The 26,746-nt window shown below is 34.2% G+C and overlaps 1 protein-coding gene across 11 annotated transcripts in view; it reads left to right on the top strand.

Annotated features, from left to right (window-relative positions):
- The window catches only part of ATP11B (ATPase phospholipid transporting 11B (putative)), a 111,718-nt gene extending 85,176 nt beyond the window's left edge, over positions 1-26,542 (top strand). For 4 of the 11 annotated variants that reach the window (XM_070289374.1, XM_070289378.1, XM_070289377.1 and 1 more), the window contains 6 exons: positions 3,429-3,494; positions 3,988-4,091; positions 5,344-5,509; positions 11,185-11,306; positions 18,805-18,938; positions 23,061-26,486. In XM_070289374.1, coding sequence (XP_070145475.1) covers positions 3,429-3,494; positions 3,988-4,091; positions 5,344-5,509; positions 11,185-11,306; positions 18,805-18,907 — 561 coding nt within the window. In that variant the 3' untranslated portion in view covers positions 18,908-18,938; positions 23,061-26,486. Of the gene's footprint in view, positions 1-3,428; positions 3,495-3,987; positions 4,092-5,343; positions 5,510-8,097; positions 8,184-11,184; positions 11,307-18,804; positions 18,939-23,021 lie in introns of all 11 variants that reach the window. The other 7 variants (XM_069558898.1, XM_069558943.1, XM_069558932.1 and 4 more) reach the window with 5 other exon arrangements.
- Positions 26,543-26,746: the final 204 nt, after the last annotated feature.

Genomic DNA, 26,746 nt, shown 5'->3' with positions numbered 1-26,746 from the left:
TATATCTTTTTTTTTTAAGATTCTGTGTATGTGATATCATATGATATTTGTCTGACTTTCTTCACTTAATATGATAATCTCTGGGTGACTCCATGTTACCAAAAATGGCGTTATTTCATTATTTTTTTATGGCTGAGTAATATTCCATTGTGTATATACACCACAGCTTTATTCATTCATCTGTCAGTGGACATTTAGGTGGTTTCTATGTTCTTGGCTATTGTAAATAGTGCTGCTATGGACATTGGGGTTCATGTGTCTTTTCAAAGTAGTTTTCTCTGGTTATAAGCCCAGGATTGGGATTGCAGAATCATATGGTAACTGTTTTTAGCTTTTCAAGGACTATTATTCTCCATAGTGGCTGCTGCTGCTAAGTCGCTTCAGTCATGTCTGACTCTGTGCGACCCCATAGACGGCAGCCCACTAGGCTCCTCTGTCCCTGGGATTCTCCAGGCAAAAATACTGGAGTGGGCTGCCGTTTCCTTCTCCAGAGTGGCAGCATTAATTAAATTCCCACCAGAAGTATAGGAGAGTGCTGGCATGCTGGCTTTTTGTTGCACTGTGTGGGCTTTCTCTGGTTGCGGAGCATGGGCTCTAGATCGCAGGCTCAGTGGTTGCAGCATGCAGGCTTAGTTGCCCCTAGGCATGTGTGGGATCTTATTTCCTGGACCAGGGATTGAACCCACATCCCCTGCATTGGAATGCGTGTTTTTAACCAGGGAACCACTAAGGAAATCCTTCTGTAGACTTTTTAATAATGGCTAGTTTGGCAGTGTTAGGGGATTCCTCATTTTATGAAATTTTGATTTGCATTTCTCCTGTAATTAGTAATATTGAACAATTTTTAATATGCCTGTTGACCATCTGTGTGTTTTCTTTAGAGAAATGTCTATAATAGGTCTTCTGCCCATTTATTTATTTTTTTTAATAATTAAGCTGTATGAGCTTTTTGTATATTTTGGAAATTAACCCCTCATCTGTAGCATCATTTGCAAATATTTTCTCCCACTTCATAAGTTGTCTGTTTGTTTTGTGGATGGTTTCCTTTGCTGGCAAAAGCTTTTAAGTTTAGTTAGGTCCCATTTGTTTATTTTTGTTTTTATTTCCATTACTGTAGGAGATAGATCCAAAAGTACATTCCTGCATTTTATGTCAGAGTGTTCTGCCTATGTTTTCTTCTAGGAATTTTATGTTTAGGTCTTCAAGGTTTCTTTAGATTTTATTTTTTTATATCGTGTTATAGTGTTAGGGAATGTTCTAACTTCATTATTTTACATGTAACTGTCCAGTTTCCCAGCACCACTAATTGAAGAGGTTGTCTTTTCTCCATTGTATATTTTTGCCTCCTTTGTCATAGATTAATTAGACCGTTGGTGCATGGGTTTATTTCCAGGCTTTCTGTCCTGTTCCACTGATCTGTGTATCTGTTCCACTGATCTATATATGTCTGTTTTTGTGCCAGTATCATACTGTTTTGATTACATTAGCTTTGTAGTATAGTCTGAAGTCAAGGAGCATGATTCCTCCAGCTTCTCAAGCTTATTTTGGCTATTCAGGGTCTTAAGCACGGAGTTTATCATTTATTTTGAATTACTTAGATAAGTTTTATTGCCATTGGAACCTATTTGTTTTTAAATGACTGGTCTTTTAAATAGTTTTTTTTTTAAACCAATGGTAAAGATTGTGACTATTTGGTGACCTAAATTGACATAAAGTTCTGGTTATGCTCTTATTTGTGGAAATTAAATCCTGATACTCTGTGGGGAATCTGCAAATCTGCATTTTTAATAGGAGAAGGCATTGGCACCCCACTCCAGTATTCTTGCCTGCAAAATCCCATGGGTGGAGAAGCCTGGTAGGCTGCAGTCCATGGGGTCGCTAAGAGTCAGACAGGACTGAGCAACTTCACTTTCACTTTCACTTTTCACTCCACTGTTCTTGCCTGGAGCATCCCAGGGATGGGGGAGTCTATGGGATCACACAGAGTCGGACACAACTGAAGTGACTTAGCAGTAGCAGCAGCATTTTTAATAAATCTTAGTCAGTTTTGGCTAAAAAGCCCAGGGCAATACTATCTGACTGGCATTAGCTGCATTTTTACATGGAATCCTTTGAGTCATTCCACCAGCCATTACCTTTCAAGTGTTGGTTTTGTGTATAAATTTCTTTTTACTTGATCTTTCTATGCTGTGTCCAAAATACAGTGGCAGGTATTCTCTTGTGACTTTTGACTGGAGTGGTTTCAGAAAATAATTATAATTGAACAGCGTTTATTATCGTATTTACTGTGTGACAGGAGTAAAGCAGTTACTAACAGCTGTATCAGTTCAGTTCAGTTGTTCAGTCGTGTCTGACTCTTTGTGATCCCATGAATCACAGCACTCCAGGCCTCCCTGTCCATCACCAACTCCTGGAGTTCACTCAAACTCAAGTGCATTGAGTCGGTGATGCCATCCAGCCATCTCATCCTCGGTCGTCCCCTTCTCCTGCCCCCAGTCCCTCCCAGCGTCAGTCTTTTCCAATGAGTCAACTCTTCGCATGAGGTGGCCAAAGTATTGGAGTTTCAGCTTCAGCATCAATCCTTCCAAAAAACCCAGGACTGATCTCCTTTAGGATGGACTGGTTGGATCTCCTTGCAGTCCAGGGGACTCTCAAGAGTCTTCTCCAACACCACAGTTCAAAAGCATCAGTTCTTTGGCGCTCACCTTTCTTCACAGTCCAACTCTTACATCCATACATGACTGCTGGAAAAACCATAGCCTTGACTAGATGGACCTTTGTTGGCAAAGTAATACCTCTGCTTTTCAATATACTATCGAGGTTGGTCGTAACTTTCCTTCCAAGGAGTAAGCGTCTTTTAATTTCATGGCTGCAGTCACCATCTGCAGTGATTTTGGGGCCCGAAAAGATAAAGTCTGACCCTGTTTCCACTGTTTCCCCATCTATTTCCCATGAAGTGATGGGACCAGATGCCATGATCTTCGTTTTCTGAATGTTGAGCTTTAAGCCAACTTTTTCACTCTCCTCTTTCACTTTGATCAAGAGGCTTTTTAGTTCCTCTTCACTTTCTGCCGTAAGAGTGGTGTCATCTGCATATCTGAGGTTGTTATTTCTCCCGGCATTCTTGATTCCAGCTTGTGCTTCTTCTAGCCAGTGTATAATTCTCACTAAAAACTATCTGTGCCACACAACTTCAAACCTGTCTTTGAGTTTCCCATCTGATAATGTTATCCAAAGGATGATTTACATAATAAACATAATAATGCTTTATGGTATTTCTTCTCATTCTCCTTTAACTGATTTTACATGTACCTGATGTAAATGATGCAAGTGATTTTCAGTAAAGAATGTGGTTATTCTTTGCATCACTTCTGTTTCAGCATTATTTTAACATGTAATACAATACTAGTTTGTTCTTTATGTTTTAGATGTTTGGAAATTGGACATTTGGCACCTTGGTCTTCACAGTCATGGTTATTACAGTCACAGCAAAGGTATGATACAGAAATTAGCACGTTTTGTCTATAGAGTTCTAATTTTCTTCTTGTTTTTAGTGATATAGTTTTTCTTTTTAGTCATGAATAATTTCATGGATGGCTAGTTTGATAATTCATTTTAATTTTTGTCAAATTCATTTTTTAATTCATTATTTTGGAAAGCCTCAGCTGATTTTTCTAGTCAAAGGGAAGTTAACTCCTCAATACCCACCTGTGAAATTATGCTTCTCTCTATGTAATGCAAGATAACACAAGCTGGTTTAGCCCATGGAATTCATAAAGTACTCATGAAATTTTAATGCTGCTTTCTCACAGATGAAAAATAGTATAAACTTGAAATTGTTCAGTTTCATACTAGGAACCTTTCAGTAATATTTGTCTTCTGAGGGACTTTGCCATAGGAACATTTTAGTCACTTATTCTTCGGTTTTATCTGAGAAGTTAAAGATTTATTAATTTACATTAAGGATTTTTTAATTTATTTTTTTAGATGGCTTTGGAAACTCATTTTTGGACCTGGATCAATCATCTTGTTACGTGGGGATCTATTTTATTCTATTTTGTGTTTTCTTTGTTTTATGGAGGAATTCTCTGGTGAGTTACTATATTGTATTTTAATTATATTGATTCAACTCTAATAAATATTTATTATGATAGGTTATATTATGAACAAATTCTGCTCAGAATAGTTTTAAGACCCTATCCTGATAAGAAATTTAGTTCTTTCAGTTGATCTTACTAATAAGGAAGAAGAAACTAACAATTACTCTATCTAATCTACTGCATTCTAGTGTTTTACCTGAGATATTACATTGATTCATCACAATAATCTTATTATCCCTTTTTTTCTATTTGAATACTGAACTCTTTAAGATCACAAAGGTTAAAAATAGGATTTACTTGAAAATTATTGTTCTTAATGCTAACCATAGTATTGATACCTCTAAATTATTACTAATGTATATAATATGTCACATAGAACCATTAAAGATTCATGAAGAAGTTAACTTTATCTCTGAAAAGTAAATAGTGTGCTCTATCTTCATTGCTAAAATCAGACATTCAGTTTCTCTGATAGATCAAAAATGAATGCTTATCCTAAAGAATCCTAAAATTCTTTGATAAGTCATGGACAGCTGAAGTCTCTGAGTTAGAGTATTTATATTACATTGCCTCCTGTGTCTGCAAAATATTACAAAAAGCAGGTAAAAAACTTGGATTGGCTATACATTAACTTTCATTAGGATTATAAAAGGATGCTCATGACTGTCATTTGCTTTTAATCCTCTTTTATTTCTTCATTTCTTCATTTTCCCATATTGCTTTGAAGTGATATGTACAAAACCCCAAAAATGGTATCTTGACAAAACCTATTACTATGTAGAACTAATATTTGTGAGTACATTTATGTTAAAATAAGTATATAGAGAAGATCCTCTAACTAGAGCTTTTCAACCTAAAATTTTGGTTATCAACTTTACAGTTGCTTAGTAGAAAACATTTTGTTACATACTCTTTCTTGCTTTTTTTTAACCTCTTAAGTCTGTATTACTACATAATTCTTTGGATTTCCTACCACTGGGATAGAATAAGTCAACTACTTGCCACTTTCCTAATTATAAAAACTATGGTTGTCATTCAAGTGAATTAAATTGTATTTTATTTTTGACAATGAAAGTATATCACATTTTATTAGTTAATTAAATTACATTGATTCAAAATTTTGGACATTTTACCTCTGTATACCTAAAATTGTAACCTTCGAAAATAGTGGGTTTACTTAATGTCTTGATTTAAGAATCTGTCTTGTCAGTTTTTTCTTTCATTAAGCCCACTTTCTTTGCAGGCCATTCTTGAGCTCCCAGAATATGTACTTTGTATTTATTCAGCTCCTATCAAGTGGTTCTGCTTGGTTTGCCATAATCCTCATGGTTGTTACATGCTTATTTCTTGATATTGTGAAAAAAGTATTTGACCGACAGTTCCATCCTACAAATATTGAGAAGGCACAGGTAACCACATTTTATACACAGTACCTTTTTAATTAGGAGTCTTTCATGAATAGTTGTCATTATAATTTGCTCCTATTAGAAAATAGTAAATTAACTATTCCTGTATCAAGTGTTTTGCAATATAAATGTTGTTAAATGTGATAATGTTAAAGTTGTATTAAGTTTTTGACTCCTGAAAAATTATAATTTAAAAAATTTTATAGAAGTAGATTAGAAATATAAAACTATCAAGTCATATCCAAATAATATCTTAGGTAATATCACAGCATTCTATCAAATATATATAATTGGGATATATATCCATGTCTTTAGAATCATTAGAATTTCAGTAGTACTTCTTTAGGTTATATTGTTGGTCAACAGAAGAAAGATATAGTTCTTTAACCTAAATAACTTCTACACAATGGATTTTTACAAAATATTTCTCTCATTGAATACTCACTAAAGTACTTAAACTACAACAGATATTAACAGTGTTTACATAGTGTTTAAGAATATGTTCTTAAGGACCTGATAGTTGTGGGTTCAAAATCATCATTCTACACTGGGTAGCTCTGACTTTAAGTCTCAGTTTCCTCATGGGTCAAATTATGACAGAAATGTCTATTTCATTGCATTTGTAATGAAGATTAAATGAAATAATTAATATTCAGACAAAGTGGATGCTCAAGAAATAAAAGCTATTTGGTTGAATATACTGTCTTTGTAATTTGACTTGTACCTGGAAATACTAGTTTGGGCATTGAATATATATCCTCAGGAACACATTCTAATCAACTGCTATGCCCCTGTAAACACAAAGTTTATTAATTGTTTAATTGCACATGGGGGGGTGGGGGCAGGGGTTGTTGTTTTTGCATGTCTGTTTTATGCAAAGCAAATTTTGTTTAAATTTTGGAAATTTAGTTGTGTGTTAATGCTACGAATAAGTGCTTCCTAAGTATTTAGGGATTTGTTAGCCTTCTTAAATAGTATATGGTTTTAATTTCAATTGATTATATTAGCATTTGTTTAGTATTTACTTGCTTTGGTCCCTCAATTCTAGCCAGTATACATTTTAACACCTTTGAAGCAGTGTAGGCATTTGAAGCCTGACAGACTTAATTCAAATACTGTTTTAACCATAGAATGTATATTCTTAATCAAGTCACTTCCTTAAGCCTCAGTTTCTTCCTATATGAAATCAGAATAATAATTACTACCTTGCATGATTGTTAGACAGTTAATATGAAGCACCTGGGTCTGTATATAGTACGTCCTCAATAAGAACAAATTATAAGAATGATTTGGATGCTGCTGTAATACTGATCTTCAGCTGGGGCTGAAAAAATTTGCATAATCTGATTACTGTGTCTGCCTATGCATTTATCTATATCCAAATATGGACAAACTTTTCCACTGTGCAAGATACTACTTAAATGTATATCAGAAAGGTTTGCCTTTTTTCTAAGCTTCAGAGATATTGTTGATAATAGAATACTGCTTTTAATACATTGACTATTATACTTTTTCTAGACCTTTATGAAGAACATTTTTGTCTTGTCTGCTTGCCTAAAGTTATATTTCACCAAAATAGATTAATGACATCACTTAAAAACTTAAATTTTTATAAAAGTAAATAATCAGAATTATTTACATTTATACTTGGAAATTTCCTTTAGGCAGAGTATTTACATACTTAAATCTTTCAAAGAGATTTCTTAATGACAATATAGGATGATAATGTTAGTCCTTATTATTTTTATAGGCCTCTTTTTAAAGGATTACACAGGAAGTATTTGATACCTTAAGATGGACCCTTAAACAAGAAAAAGTTAAAAGTGCTTTATATTTTGGTTCTTTTACCATGGGTTAGTTGATTTAAAAAATGGAGTTAAGAAATCAATCATTTTTCTATGTCTGAAAGCCAGTATAATCTCCCTTTTTACCCCCACTAAATTTCTTTTAAATTATGTGACTGGGTGTTCATCTGGGGTCTGATCTAAAGAGAAGAAGAATGTGTATACGTGTAAAACTGTGTCCCTTTGCCATTCAGCAGAGATTGGCCCAACATTGTAAATCAATTGTACTTTCGTAAAAAATGAACATATATGAATAAAAAGGAAATCTCTACTTTTCACTCAGGGATTTTTCCTAGCCTGTGGGGGATTTTCCTGTTTTGGTTAGTATATGGTCCTTCAAATCCCATGTGTGATGTTATTCTTTTCCTATAGTCAGTAATTTTTATTGTTTCAGACTTGTACTGTCACTTCTAATTTCAAATGATAAAATTATTAGAAAGCTGTCAGTTCCTTACTTCATTTTGCTATCATCCAAATAGTAGCAAGAAAAAGTATATCACAAGAAGAGTTGGCAGCATTGATTCTGAGTTTTTCCTGCAGAATAGCAATGTGGTAATAAGAGTAAATTCTTGGGATAGCAAAGCCAATAGCCCTACAAATGTCAGTCATATATGTGTACCATGTATGATACTTCTGCTCTTCTGGGAACAAATGTCTTTACAAAGCTTGTCCTGTGTCTGTCTCTTAGATGATAAATACAGCTCACTGACTTGTTGTATGTCCCATCCCTTTTCTGTCCACTTATAGATGTACTCCAACACAGTCGCTTTCAGTGACGAGTTCATCGCACTGCAGCCATTGTCGAGGGCAAGGAATCAGCTGAGCAAACTTAGGTAGAGTAGGAGGAGTAGAACCTCGTTAACTCTTCTGCATGCTAAAGGTCAATTTAAAAATATTCAAAAGATGGGCAGAGGCATGAATTAAGAGTGGGGCATTTTTGTTAGCACAGCTCTGTCTCTAATTTGACCTTTGCTGTTATGTATGTTAAAACCTAAAAAAATATCCATTTCATTGAGATGAAAATTCAGCATAACAGGACAGAGATCTGTACTGTTATATGTTTTATACCTTAAGTACCTTTCCTAACACAATTCTAATGCTTCTGCTTGTCATACTCGTATTTAAGAATGCTCCTGCATGTTGAGTAATTTAAGCTACAGAAATTCATCATAAAATTTGAAGTTTTAAGTTTCAGTTACTTAGAAGTGAGAGTTGCCTATTTTTTATCTTGCCTTAATACGTGTTGTAAATACACATGCATATTTGTCTTTGTATACTGTAATGGCTGCTGAAATATTTCATATCCTTTGTACTGTTTAGTGCATCTATAAATTGAATAACAGATTTTGTATCTCATATACATCTTTATCTCCACCAACAGATTCATTCTGTCAGTTTCTGCAAAAAATAATTAGTAATCCCAAGATATCTTTTGATGGAACAGAATGAAAGTTTAAATCCTAGAACTTTTCATATTAAGATACCAAAGTTATATATTAACTTCAATTCCAGTCTGGTTTGAAGAGGAAAAGTAATATAACTAAAGTTTTTTTCTTTGTTTTTAGTTTTGGCACCCTTCAGCTTCTCACCCTGGATTTTTAATCATATGTATTTTTTAAATTCTTTTTTATTCTGTAGATTTCTAATCTGTCTGTGTTCACTTGATCAAATGAATGACTTTGACAAGCCCTGCTTAAATAACTTAAGTAACCCTGTAATTTTGAACTCTTCCAAAATTTTACCAAACCTTTTGATTTTATTATTCCTATTAGTACAAGGGTTTTTGAAATATTCTACTTTGAATTACAAAGATGTATAATTTTAGATGATATATAAATGGGCGTTTAAGTGGTAGTCAACTAAATTTCATGTTTTTAAAACGAGAACTAAAATGAAAACAAACTTGGAAGATTTACCTCCAACTTTGATTGAGCCAAATATGTGTATCATTTTTATCTATATGTGCCTTCTGAAAACAGTGCGTACTTAACACATTTTTGAACATCTAATTATGAACTTAAAGGCAAAAGGAGAACTCATTATTTAAAAGAACACTCTGGTAAGCAGTTTTGTGAGGATTAACTTTTGCATTGTGAATAATCTTAATATTTTTATTAAATCATATTTTCACATATCATGGTGGCTCAAATCAAGCAACATTTTTTGAGCAGTGATAGACAAAAAAAGAATGAAGCACAGAGATTGTAAATTAAAGATATCCCACTCCTTAATAGTGTAATAAAATAGTAAGCTTAACATTCATTCATCTGTGAAAGAATACAATGGACGCAGGGTACATGAGTCACGTAGTATTTCCTACAAGCCACTCTCCAATCAGGTGGTGTAACAATGGGAGAGACCCTGTTGGGTAGTCAGTAGGCCTGAGTGCTAGCCCAGCATGCCCTTGGCACTGCACCCTCTCTATTCTAATCAGATTAGTTCAACTCTGAGCTTCAAGGTTCTTCACCTATCAGATGACCATTTTACATAGTACGGTCTTCTTTACTTACTATCAGCATCAGCAAAAAACAAAAAGAAATATAATCAACCAAAAGTCAGGCAGAAATAACAACTGCTTACATGAGTGGTGAATGACCACTGGATGGGCATTTGCTCATAGCTTCATGAAGAAAAAGTGCCCACAAATATCTGTCTGCTGGTACACCCTGTGAATTTTAAATGCATCTTGTTTTTGAACCGTGTTGAACAGTATTCCTGGGTGTGGTCCATGATAAGTTGTTTACTGTTGTGACAGGAAAATTATGCATATATTGAATGTCTTTAAGAGTTTTCAAATCTTTTATAAGGTTAGTATTGATACTTCTTAAGAACCATTAACACAAAGCTATTAATAATTTTTTTAAATAAAAGAAAGCTCATTTTTAATATTTTCCACTCCCTTATAAAAAGCAAAGCTATAATAATAAGCTATCTTTACATAAACTGACTGTACTCTTGAAAGCAAGAAATTCTGCTTTATTATTTATGTATATAAAAAATTTACTATAGCATTTTTTATAGAAATAATTATTGATTAGTCCTAAGACTGAGAAAACACATAGAAATGAGGGGAAAGTATGTTTTATTGAGGACTTTTTTTTTAAAGAAAGGTTGAAATTTTTAAATTAGCTTGGCTATGGGCACATATTCCTTAGAAGGTCTCTGATACTTAAAATATAGAGGGAATTCCCTGGCAGTGCAGTGGTTAGAGCTCCACACTTTCACTACCGAGTACCTGGGTTCAATCCCTTGTTGGGAAATTAAGATACCACAAGCCATGAGGCATGGCCCCTATGAAATAGAAAAGGCAAAGAATAGAAATTGATTTAAGTTAGTTAATACTCACTAAAGATATTTTAAATTAAGGATTTAATTAATTTTGTTTACTAAATCAAGTCAAGCTTCCTCCTTACCCATATGTGTAACATTTGAAAGGCTATATGATTGACCCTTCCACTCTGCTGAAGTCCAGTTAGAGAAGTTTTCTGAGAAGCAGCATGAGAAATATGAAATGAGACATACCTTTGCAATAAGAACCCTAATTATTGGTGGCAAGGAATTTGTTTAATGGAAGAACTTGAATTTTACTGACGGAAACCTGGTTTTAACTTTGTGCCCTGGATAACCATGGCTTTATTTTGTGTGCTCTGTTGTATGCTCCTTAAGAAGCTCCTATTAGCTCTCTTTTGTGACAGTAAATGAATGTGGTGTTGTGTGAACTTTCATTTGTGCCTCACAGATTGTGGACCCTGACTTGCTGTTTTGATTCTAAACTTATATACAGTGAGAGTATTGTTCTGTAATATGAGACTTGTTGCTTTTCTGTCCTTCCAGATGGAAGAAGATAAGGGTTCAGTCAGCTCAGCATATGAATTTGCTGAAAGCAAGCACAGAGGGGAGGACAGTAGGCACCTGCTAGCTGAGGCTTGCAGCCAGCAGGACAGTTCTTGCACTAGGTAGTACTGCGCTGGACCTCCCGGGGACATCCGCCGCGCTCTCAAGCCTGGGGCACGCTGTGGGAGAACTGCCCTCACATTCCAGTGTTTACTTTACGCTTTCCTTCACTGTTTCTCATCTGTTGTTTTCGTTTACCTGTTTTCCTTTTTTTGTCATCTTTACATTTTTTATATGTCTGTCCCCGAATATCTCATTAATCTTCCTTTGGAGTTATAGTTAAATCTTACTTTACTTCAGATTCTGTCTTACTGTCTTATAGTCAAGAATTTATTCCTTTTCACTTCTTTTGAAAATATGTCATGCTATTTCTCTTATTTCTGAAATCACTTTTCCCGCTTTATAGCTGTGTGTCATTTTATCCATGTTAATGTAGTTAGACACTACATTACTTATCTAAGTCTCCCCCTTGAGTTGAACGGTCAAATGACTGAGTGCTTAGACCTGGTACTGAATAATTTTCTGTTGACTGATATTCAACAAACTCTCAGTTCTTACTTTTCATTAGCGTTCATAGTTACATCTTTGTAATAAAAAAGTGTGAATTAATAAAGACTTGATTAATTCCCCTCTTGAGAAATAAACCCTACCAACTACTTCTAGATCTAATTGGGATATGCAAAATATTTAATTGGTAATAACCAAGGAAGATAAAAATTCTTAACCACTAGTAATTATATTTTTACTTGGGCTGTTTGCCACTTTGGATATTGTAATTACTGGTCAAGAAGGTGCTATTGTGTCATCTGAGATAACCCTCATAAATGGAGAAATTTAAAACAAAGCTACTTGAAGATTATAAATCAGACAGTGGAACAGGTACAGTAATTTGAAAAAAATGTGACTTGAAAAAAAATTTTTTAATTAGATTCTTTTAATGAATTGCCCAAAATGGAAAATGCTGAGGATTAGTCAACTGTCAGTCATCATCATTATTATTAGTTGAAAAGAAATCCAAAAGAATTCACAATTTTTATTTTGTTCAGGGATATTTCATGTGATTATCTTTACAACATATTTATCTTGTATTTTGATAAACAGATTTTTAGTTTTTAGAACATGCACTCATTGGCTGAAAGGAAAACTCAGCTGAAGGGTGCACTGGTTAAAGGGGAAAGCTGGCTGGGATTTAGATTATGTCCTGGTTATTTCCTAGAGCAGATAATCCTTTTGGGTCCTGACTATGCTAATACTGTGAAATTATGTCCTCTGTGATAAAAGTTCCCCAAAGGTTCAAGTTCAAGTGGATATTTCAAAAGACATGTATCTGGTGCTGCTTTGCTTTAATATGTCCATTAAAATGTACAGTATAGTTGAGAATTGGGTTCATAGAATGCCCCTATTAAATAATAGGGGCCTTGTTATGATTGTTTTTCCAAAGGAATGATAAGTGAATTCTTCTATCATCCTGTGACATATGGTCTTTCTTCCTATAAATAAGAAAGCAGAAGAACCCTTAGACCATGGATATGATTTTAGTAAAAGTGCTGGAGGTGTTACCCTGATCTGCAGGGTTTTTTCTGCTTATCACTAAACTTAAATTGGTTGAATAAAATGTATGTTGAGTATTTCTCTTCTCCTGTATTTCTGTCTTTGGCATATATTTTGAGGTAAAAATCCCTTTTAAGTAAGTGTTAAATAATCCCTCTTTTCTCTGTTTTCTTTCTTGAAATGGCATTTGTGTCTCTAATCAGAATTTGGTTAGCCTTGCCAAATCAGACAGAGTTATGCTGAGCCTTAAATGTTACCAAGGGCCATAGACTCTCCTAATTATCTCCCTCTATGTCACCTGCCTCTTAGGCTTTCATTGTTCTGTCATTTCTTTCTCTCTGGATCCCTGGCTCTACTCTAGATGCCCTTTTCCAGCTTGCACCTAGTAGCTACCATAGAGGTATCAACAGGATGCTAGGGCTACTAAACCTTCTCATTGTGGATCAGGGTGCTGAAGTCCCAGACCTGAAATCTGCCACCACCAACAACATTTTAAGCAGTTTCAACCAGCTACAAGACACCTTCCTCTCCTTGTGTGACAAAGATAACATAGAAATACTACTTCATTTAACAAAGAAGCTAACTATAGAGTAGAAAACCTAAATAGGCGTATATTCAGTTATTTGCCACTAAAAGGCATGCTTTTCTGAATGAGTAGAATTCTATAAACAGAATCAAACATTTAAAAGGCTGATAATAATAAGGCATATCTGTTAAGTGTGACACTTTACAAAACTAATGTTATTTTCAAATCTGTGCTGACTTACTGAACAGCTTTTTCATCTGGAGGTCAAAATGAAGAAAGATATTAGTATTGATATTATTTCTACCAAATAGTAATGATATGCTATGTATGATTGATACTTAGAAAACTGATTTCTTAACATCAGCTCTGCTGATGAGTTAATAATTGCTATTCAGATTCACCATCTCTATTAAAATGGGAGATTTTATCATTTTTCACAGATACCTCATACTCTTATTCATCTAAACTACAAATTCCTAGTCAGATATTGTCTTTTTTTTTTGTAATCACATTATTAAAAGAGTCTCAGTGTTTTTGAAACAAGGAATAAGCCAAATTTATTACAATAAGCTTGCCTAATAATGTATGTTTATTTTCATACTTAAATTTAGGCAACACATATGGAAATCTCCTTTCTAAGGATCCCTAAAAGTCCGTATAGAGTTATTTTACTTGTAACTATCTTTCAAAATTGTTTATTTGGGGAGAAGGAAAAAGGAAGGGAGTCTAGGGAAGTAAAATGAACTTGCAACATGTTTTGGAGAAAAAGGCCTTGAATAAGAGAAGCAGTTATTTAAATACCATCATTAAACAGCTACCTCTTCCAACTCTCAATAAGGACTTGAAGCTGATACTGGTTTTAGGGATTTTACTATTCTTAACCAAATTTGGAAATTGGTAATATTCGATGACTTTCTCTATCTTACATTTAAAAGAAAAACATTTCCTAAACAGGAGCCTTTTTTTCTCAACATCATTATAGTTTAAGGCTTCTTTCCAAATACCTCCTATAAGGCTAAGCAAGGTATTCACTTTGATTATGAAGTATGTAAAACAATTTTAAGAGCAGAAGAACAGATGTGGTTAATAGTTTGATTAAACTTTATCTGATTTGATAGGTAAAATGTCATGGGAGTGACTAAAAAACTTAGAAGTGTTATGACAGTTTTCCAAAACTTAGAAGATTCAGGAAAGATTTTTGTAGAAGCAACAGGAGAAAATTCTAAATGTTTGCCATCATTGATGTGAAAATATTGGATATAAAAGCAGTAAGCTAGAATTTATTTCAGAAGGGAAGTTCTGTAAAGATGAAAAGTTCCACTAGGCTTACGTACCCATATGGATTGGCTTTCCATAGCTGTTTCGCTTGGCAGCCCTTTTAGCTCTGAGTTATGTAGTTGTTTCTGAGAAGTGTCGTGGAGAATGATTCTTACCAATAAATCAAAATTTCTGATAAGTTGAAAGGTAACTTTTTAGTCCACTAAGTAGGGTCTCACTCCCATTATTTTGCCTTATTTCTTTTCTAGTATTTAATAATAGTCTTTTTTTTTTTAAGGTAATGACCCCCCTCCTTACTTTGAATGAAATGAGACTTAAATGCTGCACTCTCAGTTATACTGGAAGCTATAATATGAGATCAAACATGTATATATGGGAAAGTGGTAGAGCTTGGAGGTTTCCTAGAGAACAGTATAGTGTTTCCAATAGATAGCTTTACAGAAATGCAGTTAACCAGCATTCAGCATTTTCAAAGCAGGTGGGGGTTTTCCCCCTTAGGGAAGAAAAAGAAAAGTATTTTACTTGGTGTGATCAAATGGTGATCTGAGAAATCATTTCTTTATATACGTTTGACATTTTAAGATGTTTACTCTCTGTGTTGAGTTGCCCATAGTTTAATACCTGTCCTCAAGTTTTAAAGTAAAAGGTGATGAGTGCAAAGAAGGATAATTACCTAAAGTCAGATCCAGACCTAAGCACTGTTCTGCATGTATTAATATGTGGACACTCAAATGCTGTTGACTTTATGGATGGTATCTTTAGTGAATCCCTGTCAGTTGGTTGAGCCCCAGCAGTTACTGAAGCACATGCTGTTAAATTAAGAAAAACCAGACAAACTCCTTGTTCGAGTTTCTAGTCTAGTTCAGTGCTTTCCAGATAAATGTGATGAAGGACCAGATTGTTTTCTTGGTTTGTTGATCATTTCTAGTTCATCACAGGCCAATACTTTTGTAAAATACAATAAAAATGAATTACTAGGAAATGCAGTTTAAAAGATATATAAAATAAGCCCCAACTTTGAAATTATTAGATTGAACAGTTACAAAAATATTCTTGTCAGATTGCAGTAAAATTGTCTAATCTCTTAATCTCACAGACCAGATGCATTGTGTTCTCATGGGCCAGTAACTGTTTGCAGACCAACAATGATCCACAGATCACACTTTGAGGCACACTGGTCTTTTTGCCAGGGGGCACGAGTAACAGCTGCTCTTTCAACACTTAGACTAAATATGTGCTGAATGTACATAATGCTTTTCTGCCCACATAATTACTCATTCTTTTTGCTTAGCCTGGAATGTTCTTTCTCTCCCATCTTCAGCTATTGAAATCCCATCCAGTCTTCAGTATGCATTTCAGATGCCATCTTTTTCATCAAAATACTCTCCCACTAATACCAACAACAGCAGGTAGTTTTGAGCTTCCCTTCCCCTTTTTTGATATTTATAGTCTGCCTTAGATTATAATTATAAGAAGGCAGTATAACAGCATGGTAAAGAGGTTTGGGCCCTGGAATCAAAGAAACCCAAGATTCAAGCCCCAGCTGGGTGAGCTTGAATATATTTTTAACTTCTGTTTCCTCATCTGTAAAATGTGTTTAAGTCTGGTGCCTATCCCAAAAGCAGTTATAAATGAGATAATCCATGAGAAGCTTCTTACCTAGTAATTGGCACACAGTAAGCATTCCATTAATATAACTGCCATTATTACTTGTTTCTGACTTACCTCCCACCCTTTTCTTTATCCTTAACTCAGTAGATTGTCCCCTTTAAAAACCAGTACAGCGCCTTGCTCAATGAAATACAAGGTGAATTTAAGTGCTTCTGCCATTTAAATGATACAAACAACCATTGGAGTAGAATCTAGAGAGAAAGAGGTTACTGATAGTTGGACAGGTGGGAGGATTTTATAGAAATGACAGTATTTAAACTGATCTTGGTGTTAGGAGTCAGCATGCTGCCCCTAATTGGTGACAGGCCCTGACCCATGTTCTCAGGCAAGGAACACTGCCTGGTTGGCTGTGTGGACACAGGAGCATTTAAAGGTAGATTAGGAAAGGCAGCCTGAGGTCAGGTTATAAAGGGGTTTATGGGCCTGTTTGAGGTGTAGTAGTTTCTCACTGAGCATGTGGGAATTCTAAAGTTCTGCTTCCTATAGAGGCTGGTTTTGAGATGGAGGAGGCTAGAGCCCAGTGACCCAAGAAGGAAACTAGGAAACTGGTTAAATCCTGTTACCTAAACCAAGATTTCCTAAAATCTTCCATTGAATATTAATATTCCTCCTGGTATTGATTAATTAATGTTCCCTGGGGGGAGGGGAGGAAGGGAAGTTCCCCCAAAAAAACCAAATTTGCACTGTGTCTAACTCTCCCCCTGGAGACTGACCATACAAACATAACTTCTTGGCAGTACTTTACTCACAAAGTGTTTAGACATTCCTTGAACTAGGGTTTCTTAAACTTAACACAAAACTTTTTTCATGCAATGTCTGTAAATATCTCAAAAAACACAGTTAAGAAATAGTACTGTAAACAGTCCTAAATCAAGAGCATTATAATGAAAGAACAAGCTGAAATTTGGCTGTTCCTCACTCAGTGTTCAGCAGATCCTAGGACGCTGATGCAGTCAGTTCATTGCCAAAAAGGAACCAGGTTGTCTCACATTGCCTGGTATTTGACAGGGTTATTATGAGCAGGGTTTTTGCTGGACCTAACCAGTTGTTTCCCTGGTGGTTCAAATGGTAAAGAATCCGCCTGCAATGCAGGAGACCCAGGTTCGATCCCTGGGTCGGGAAGATCCCCTGGAGAAGGAATTGGCAACCCACTCCAGTATTCTTGCCTGGAGAATTCCATGAACAGAGGAGCCTGCTGGGCTACTCATGGGATCACAAAGAGTCCGACATGACTGATCAACTAACTGACTTTCTTTCACCAGTTGCTTAGGTTCAAAATGCCAGGTTATTTATGTTCCATCATGCTTGTGTCTTCTGTCCATTGTGCCGTCCATGAATGTACCCTGTTGCCATGCTTGTACTCGACACTTGGTGACTCCCAACCTTTGTGAATTGCAGCACTCCAGTGAATCTATTTTTGTTGTTTTCCTTCCTCTATTTTTGAAAGATTTGTTATGCAGTATGTTATACATGTAAAATAAATGAAAATAAGTTTGTTTAAAATGATGACCCTTGAGAAATTTAGGAGTACCCTTGACTCTGTCAAAACCAGGTTGGGAGTCAGTGGGCTATGTGGTTATACCATTTTTTTCCCCTTATTGTAACAGGATTGAAATTATTAGTACTGTGGCTTTTAGTAATCTTGCCAGGTTGTTTGTTCCTCCTTAATATAAAGCTTGCATACTTATAGAAATTAATTCAGTTTTAAATCAAATAGTACTACTTATTTAATCAACTTTAATAATTTATCATCAATTAATTTTTAAAAAAACAAGACGAGCTTATTATGGACATGTTTAGCATTTAATAGTTGCTTAGCAACTTAAGGCAAATGATGCTTTTTTCAAGAATTATTTACGGTGTATGTATATATATCTATATGGTGTTTAGAACTTAGCACATAGCAAACACTATGTAAGGTGTTTGCTGCTGTTGGAGTTATTGCTGAAGATTGGAATTCAGTCCTGCCTGGTTATTTTCCAGTCTTCAACATAATTTAAACTCTGCTTTTCTCAGTTACTGGACATTTTAAATTGAAGTTGCAGGAGCAGTTTCACCTAAAAAGTTCAAAGAAGAATTAAACTTCATTAAGTTTCTGAGTGGTTGATGTAAATCATATTGATCATAATATATTAAGATACTGAAATCCACAATCTTGGGACTTCCCTGGCAGTCGAGTGGTTAAGACTGTGCTTCCAGTGCAGGGGACGTGGGTTCCATCCCTGGTTGGGCAGTTAAGACGCCATGTGCCGTGTGATGGGGCCAAAAGATAAATTTAAAAAAAGATTTTTTTTAATCCACAAACTTTCCAGATTTATACAAGATTCAGCTACTTGTTTTATATAACTATTTTACTCAACCTCTAATTTAGGACATAGTGCCTTTTAATCATTCTTAAAGTCTTCCATACCTGTCCATATTATATAAAACATGTATACATTACTTTCAGTTTTAAAGTGCTTGTTATTTTTTTTAATGCTTTTTGGAAGTCCAAATCTATCAATAACTAATATTTTTCTGCTTCACCTCCTCAGCTTACTGAAACAAATTCAAGTATCAAGTGCTTGGACTCCATGTGCTGCTTCTCAGAAGGAGAAACAGCGTGTGCATCTGTTGGAAGAATGCTGGAGCGAGTAATAGGAAGATGTAGTCCATCCCATGTCAGCAGGTGTGAAATTTCTCTAAGTAGCCTTTGCTGCAGATGAGTATCCTATAAACTGGAACAGGTTGAACCTACATCTCTAGATACCTAATCAGTCAGCTCCTGCTTTTACCAGTTGAAGCAGAAAGTGTGCTATTTATTAGCACTCTTTGACGCTATTTCACTTTGTGGCTTTAAGATAGGGGGTTCTTTCATTAACAAAGGAAGAGAAAGCACTTTTGAAGAGACTTTTCATCTAATGAACAAAATATTTTTGCTTTACAGTCTTTCTCAAATGTGGTGAATAGGAGTGTGTATATGGTACTCTTGTTTTTATAACTATAACTGTCTCTTTTTTGTTATACCTATACTATTTTATTTCCTGTATTTGTTTTGTTTGCTTTTTGTATTTATAAAATAATTGCACATAATAGGAAAATCAAGAGATTTTGCTTTTCTTATTCTTCATGTATATTGTCTAGTAAGTCATTTGAGACTTTGGGATATTTATAAACATAAAAATGGCTGTATTTCTGCTCTCCTACACCTTTTTATCTTTGTGATGAGGTTTTAAAATAAGTTGTGGTTTTAAGTTTTTACTGCTATTTATGGTCTAATTAAAAGTTTATAAGTTAGAATGGGTCTTTAAATTATGGTTTAGAAGAATTTTATTGTTTTTTGTCCCTTCCCAAATGTATTTCTTGAATTAGACTTGCCCTTTTGAATCATAACAAAAATACCATTATTACCACTTAAATTATTTAAAAGTGAAATTGATTCAGCTCTTTCTGCATTTCCCCAAGAGACATACTGTTATTTAGAGAATATTAAGAAATAGAAAATTGTTTCACACCTTGGTGTTCTTTAAGTGAATGATATTAAAGTTCCAGAGTGAGAGCAGCAGTGCCCTCGTGCTCATGATGTGTTAGCGGTGGCTCAGATGGATGGTGACTTCTGCTGTCCACACAGTGCCACGTGAAGTCGTATCACTTTCTATATGTGCCACGCTGGAGAAAAGTTTGGAAAGACCCCATGAGCAGGAAATCAAGGGTGGAGGCAACACTGCTTTTATCTGTTGATAAAAGAATTTTTAATATTTGGTTGGGTTTAATGTTTTAAAAGTGAAGAGCGTGACATTATTTTTATTATTATATTCTTAATTATTATATATTATTATTATAAGGTACATTATTCTTGTACCTTAGAATTCAGGTAACTTTTATTGGCGAACTTGTTCACTCCCACTTTGCCTTTAGTTATGGCCATTTCTTTATGGTACCGTTGCATTTATAAATAGAATTCTTTTAATATGTATATGGTTTCAGTCCCCATTTGTTGATTATAATGTGATCAAGAATATTTCCATAACACTGTGACATTATTTTATAGTCATCTTATTCCATATATAAGAATTACTATGAGCAGCTGAATTTATTGGGACATGTATGACTTACAAAATTGTATTATAAAATGCATTATAAGAAATAGTTCTGTCATGTACCCAGGCCAGTGAGTCTTCCAAAGGAAGTTCCAGAGAGACTAATATATATTACTTGTTAAGACAGGTTTACTGCACAGAACTAAGGTGGGAATTAGACTGAGATACTATAGAACTTGTATATAATTTTTTATATCTCTTTTTAGCATGAAATTTCTGTTTAATGACAATAAACATCTTCACTAACTACTAAAACGGAAATAGACTAGAATTAGTTTTAAATAAGCCCAGAATATTTTTCTGTTTTACATATATTCCCACTTTCTGGATATCAGCTATTAAGGTAATGTGCCCCATTATTCTTAACATAGCCATTTTTTTGCTGCATTATCCCTTTTGAACCTGCCCGAGGGATTATGTGGGGTTTCTTTCTGCATGTTCTGTTGAAGATATCTGTTCTCATCTGTACTTTTTTTCACTTCAAGTTGTATCTCACTTTTTTCTTTTGTAAGAGTTTTTTTTTTTTTTGCTAATAAAATGTTTAACAGTAGTGAATATCTCATTTGACAGACTATAAACAGCCTTCCAATTTTGTTCAGCATCTCCAGTTATGTTATTGGTTACTACTGTCGTTATCTACCGGTCTTCTTCAAATGAATAATCCAAAAAGTCTTCTGAGATTTGGTCTATTTTTTTTTTTTAGTGGATAAAATTATATGATATGCAAAACCACTTTGTGCCTTTCTAAGGGCTATATGAAAATTACCATAGATCCATTAACATTATATTTAAACTTTGAAAAGTCATTTGTTTTTGTTTTTTTACATGTAATTGTTTTAGTGAAGTACATTTGGCACTGTTTTGATTTTGGAACAGCTTCTATTCTACATCTCTCTCATGTCTAATTTAAAAGGTAGGACAAGATTATTCTACATCTATTATAGGATGTAGAATCCCTTGGATATTTGTTCCATTAACATTAAACATAAGAGATAATGGTAATCACTTGAGGAATATAATTAGTGCTTTCATATAACAGATTTCAAATAAAACTAATAAAGTTTTACCATCCTTTATTCTACTTACATTTTATTAATTGATGTTGTCAAATAAATATGCCATATCGCAAGCTACGTTTCAAAGGTAGCATCATGGTGCTCTATAAAAGATTTGCCATGTTGTACTCTGAAGGGCTGTGCTTCAGCAGTAAATGCTTTTCTGTATGTAATTTACCAACAGTTACTTATCCTAATCAAAACTGTCTTTTAAATAGAAAGGAGTTAATAGTTAATATATAACTCAGTGTTTAATATTCTGTCAAATATGATATTTAACAATATAAATGTATATATGTGTTTTAAAAAAGATCAAAAATGAAAGACAGCTTACCTAAGAGGATTTTCTATGTAAGCAGTGGTTGAAAAACAGGAAAAGCTAGTATAAAATATTGGTTTAGGAGTGTTGTTTATGGTTATGTTTTGTCATCTGTGTCTGAGCATACTTTTCCTTGCCTGAATACTAAGAAATGTTCACAGTCTCATTCATTTATTTTACAAATACTGAGTACCTACTATGTACTAGGCATAGTTCTAGGTACTAGAGAGACAGTAGTGAACAAGCCCTTAAAGGAGTGTAGATACTGTTTAAGTTTTCTGGAAACTAGTAAAATTAGAGAACCTGTAAATCACTTCTTTAGTTGTTGCTTGTTTGTCTTCCTCTTAACCAACTTTGTAAAGTTTTCTAGATTCTAAACTTCACTGTGATTATGCTCAATCCATTTAAACTGAAACTACATACAAACTTTAGAGTCTCTAGGAAACAGATTTTTTGAGAAAAGTGAATTTGGGCCATTTTAATGCTACTGTCTTCCTCTAACATCTTTAAGGAAAGTGGGAACCCAGAAAAAAGTTACATAAAATGTATTTATTGTTAAGTGCTTTTAAGTCTTCTAAGAACAGCCACCTTTAACTTGGTAATTCTAAACTGTCCTTGAAATAGGTTAGGCTATTTTAAGCATGGCAGGCTATTTTCAGTCTTAAGTTTTTTAGCTGAAATTGGTACAGCTGCAAATAAAGTACTATATAATGAATTGCTTACAGTCTTTTCATTCAGACAGACAGAAGTTAACTTTTTACAGGCCAATAGAGGATTATTTGTTCTTAGTTAAGTGAAAACCCTAGTGATTTCCAGGTGTCTTTGATACCTGTTGAATATTTGTTCAAGCTAATTATGCTAAAATGTTTAGAATAGAATTTATAGCTGAAAAGAAATAATAATATAATATGAACATACTGTTACTTCATTCTAAAGCTTTTGGTAACTGGGCTTTTTGTTTGTTTGCTTTTGTTATGTCAAATACAGCCTAGTTGCTTTTCAGTAAAACCAAATGTGCATAACTCTTAATAACATACTTTTTTCTTACTGAATTGTTAAGATTTTAAGAGTATCTCATGCTTTACTACCTATAGAAATTGTTTTAATACTAGTGAATTTTGGCTAATATTTTTATATGATGACTAGAGCATTATTTTCCCAAATTTTTATATAATATAAATAGAATGTTTGGTCAGTCAGTGCTAGTAAAAATAACTTCTCTTTAGCTTTTAAAAATGAATCAATCTGCATTTTGCTCCTAAGTTTTAGAGTTAATTTTTTTCTCAATTGATACATAGGTCCTGGTGAGCCAAACTTTTCTCTTATTGTTACTTTAGATCATGGAGTGCATCGGATCCTTTCTATACCAACGACAGGAGCATCTTGACCCTCTCCACAATGGACTCATCTACTTGCTAAAGGGGCAGTAGTACTTTGTGGGAGCCATTTCAACTCCTTTCCTAAAATTGAGTGTGAGCATCCTGGTAATGGCCACACTACCTCTGTGGAATTACTTTCTGAAATCTCTGATTCTAGTTCATGCCCACTCATAGTTATAATGGCAAACAAACAAAAAGCATTACCATGCACCCATGTCAGCCACCCTCTTAATTTAAACATGTTAAAATTTGTGAGTAAAGAGACATTTTTCATCTATCTCGGTTGTCCCCATGTGCTTATGGGACTCCTAATGGCATTTCAGCCTTTTGCTAAGGCCACTATATTTTAATATAGTAGAAAAGGGAGCTAATTCCTAGTTAATTGTATTTTTTAGTATTAGCTTGGTTATTGAGTCTTCTATTTAAATTGCTTCTGTAAATTATGCTGAAAAGTTTGCCTTGAAAACTCTATTTTTTTATTAGACTTATATTTGAAGCTTTTCATGGGAAAAGTTAATGTGAATAGTAAGGAATTTTGGTCCCTCAGTGACCCATGTTTGTTAATTCTTTAGTGCTTTCTAAGTTCACAGAACAAATTAGGAGAATGCATTTCCAACTATTATTTACTTGCACTATGGGTAGTATTGATAAATATATATCAGTCCCAAACTTTCTCTTAGTGTACTGTAACACAACCAGTTAAGTTAACCATATACATGCAAAAGGTATATCATATCATATGTAAATCAAGTCCATTTACCAAATTTCAAATTAATGTTTACTGTTTTCATGACAATGTAAAGAACCTATAGTGGGTAAATTAGACACATTAGCAAATTATTTAATGTGTTTATCGTTGGATCTTTTGCATGCTTTAATTTGGTGAATATATGTCAATTTGCTTTTTCTTGTCTATCTGAAGGCTTTGTTTGTAGTATTTTACAGTGCTGTTGTGAAGTCCAACTATATCAATAAAAGAGTTTGGAAAGCATTTAAATATTGCAAATAGTTTTAATTATATGAAAAAAATTTTAGGATAATTAAATCAGTAAATGAGAAGAGCCTCTTTTTGTGATGAGCTTAGAACTGCTCTTGCCTTTCAGTAAGCTAGCTCTTAGAATAAAGAATTTCAGATGAGAATCCTGTTATTTTTAGGTTAGTATGTTAGCTAAATTACAGCAGCCTACCACAGTAAAGTCAAGTCTGCCCAGTGTCCCATTATAAGGTATGGCTATAGAATGTAAATGAAATAAACTCTAAAATGCTAGATTATATGGGATAATGGCTGCAATAAATTTAAGTTTTATAAATGATTAATCAGGTTTGTATGACTGCCATTAATTCACTGCAGTTCAGTACTTGATTTCCATCCTGAATTTAACATGATACAGTGCTGTCATTTGTTTTAATAAAAAGTAATGTTTTAAAATTTGGAAATGATTATTTAAGAACTGTTCCTTGAGTACATATACATTTAAAATTGTATGGGAATGGTTGCCAAAATTTCCTGAATATGGTAATTCCTATCTGTACACTTATTTTTTGCACAACCCTTCTACCCCTTTCCCATTTCATGAATATAAGACTTCTAGAATTGGGCTGGTAGGGAAAGAAGCATACAATTAAGACTTCATCTTTGTTCACTGGTAAGCTGTTTTCTTATTTGTCTGCTTCAGTAATGCAAGGATATATTAGGTTATAAATTTCAGCCTAAATATTAATTTTTGCAAGTAGCCCATCTTTACCTTAGATTGGGTTTAGGAAAATGCTGTTATTCTGGAAATACTATAAAGGGATATAAAAAATTTACAGTGTGTACTCTCACCAGTTCATGTTTCAGAAGAGGAAATATTGCAGAAAATTTTCAGTAGAGTATTAGTGGATGACAATGGCAAACTTGCTCTTATATGAACATTTTACAAGACATTCTAGTTTTGTAAAATGTTCATATAACAAAATGACATTTTGTAGCCAGGCATTGCATCTACTTTGGTGTTTATTTGCCATCAATTTAACTGACTGCTAATACTAGGGAAGGACTGCAAAGCCATCAGGCAGTCTCTGACCAACTACCGCAAGGCATGAACTCAGTCAGCCTATCTGGTGCTCAGAGTATGATTGATACAATTTTCTGCATTCACTATTTGAAGTTATTTAGGAACTTTGTATCTGAAAAATAGCATCCACTGACATGCTTATCCTACTCTATTGTTCAAAACCTACTCCCTTTAAAGGAATTCTTGTAAGAAAAGGATTTTCTGTTATTTAAGAAAGTAACAGTGTTGTCTGCAAACTTCCAATAGTTCTGTGTGCTAGTCATTTTGTAAAACTGTTACTGCATAATGAGTATTTGTAAATATTCCTCCTTGCATATCTCTTTAAAATGATTTGGAAAGTATGATGTTGATAATTAACTTATTCTTATCTGCCAAAACCAGGTACGATGCTCCGTGTGTTATTGCTGGTTACAGGTCTCAAATCTATTTGCCTCGCTTGCTTGTGTCTGCCTAGTCTGAAGGCTGTATCCCTGAAGATAGTAGCAATCGCCAAGTCAGTTTCCAAAATTGCCCATCAGCTGCTTTAGGTGACTCAGCAATCCTGCTTGTTGACTTTCAACAAGCATTAGGCTCACACTGGAAGGAATAGTGTGGGTCAGGGGAACTATAGCTACCCAGGCTTGCTGTGGAGTTGAGAAGGAAAAGGGGGAGAATTAAGTTTGAATTTCTCTTAACTAACCTCCTCCTTGGGTCTTAATCTGTCTGATGTCCAGTGGCTTCCCAGACCTGATTCAGACTCTGGCACTGTCCTGAGTAGGAGGTTAAACAGAGGCAAATCAGCTAGTTAGGGAATACCTTTCTCCAACCAGGGTCATTTCTACTGCATAAGATTGTGAAATTGGCCTTGTGTGATAAGCTTGAGACTCCTATCTAATAGGCAGGAGTCACAACCACTAAAATATTTACAATTTATACCAAAAGTTTTTTAAAATAGAAAAGGAAAAAATCATCCCATGTCTGTGTTTTTCCTTTAAAGATCAATTTAGGGTGTAAGCAGGTGTTAATAAAACTAACACACCAAAGAGTTAAATGAAACACGTTATTTTTGGCCCCCCTTTAGAGATACTTTTATTTCTATCTAAAATGTCTTCTGTTTTCATAAAAACAAAACATTATTAAAGTGCTGTTTATGTGAGATAACCTGAATGATATTACTGCAAAAGAACATAACTAATGTTTGTAATAATGGGGATTGTTAGATTTTTATGAATAATAAATAGTTGGAAATACTATCATAACAGTTTAAAATTCTGGACCTCAGACACTGTGGCTATCTAATGGAACTTGTTATCTTCATTGTCAGTAAATGTAGCATACCTGTTGTGCAGCTCTTAGTAATTTTTTAAAGTTTATGAAATTATATTAAATAAAAAATTTCCTATATAAGTAAGTCTTTTTTCCATTATTTAAATGCATTTCAAACCTCTCTCTGCTCATCAAAACCAGCACTGCCAGGTTTTTTTAGTTAAATTTTACTGCATTTAATGTAATGCATATAATGTTATTATATGCCTTTCACTAACTGCAGTTTTCAGAAATCCAGTTCTTTTGTTACCCAGGTTGCATAGATTATCAGTACAGTTTTTG

Source organism: Ovis canadensis, chromosome 1 (genome assembly GCF_042477335.2).
Source record: "Ovis canadensis isolate MfBH-ARS-UI-01 breed Bighorn chromosome 1, ARS-UI_OviCan_v2, whole genome shotgun sequence".
Lineage (NCBI taxonomy): Eukaryota > Metazoa > Chordata > Mammalia > Artiodactyla > Bovidae > Ovis > Ovis canadensis.
The sequence above is the reverse complement of the archived record's forward strand: the minus strand, read 5'-3'. Positions and strand labels throughout refer to the sequence as shown.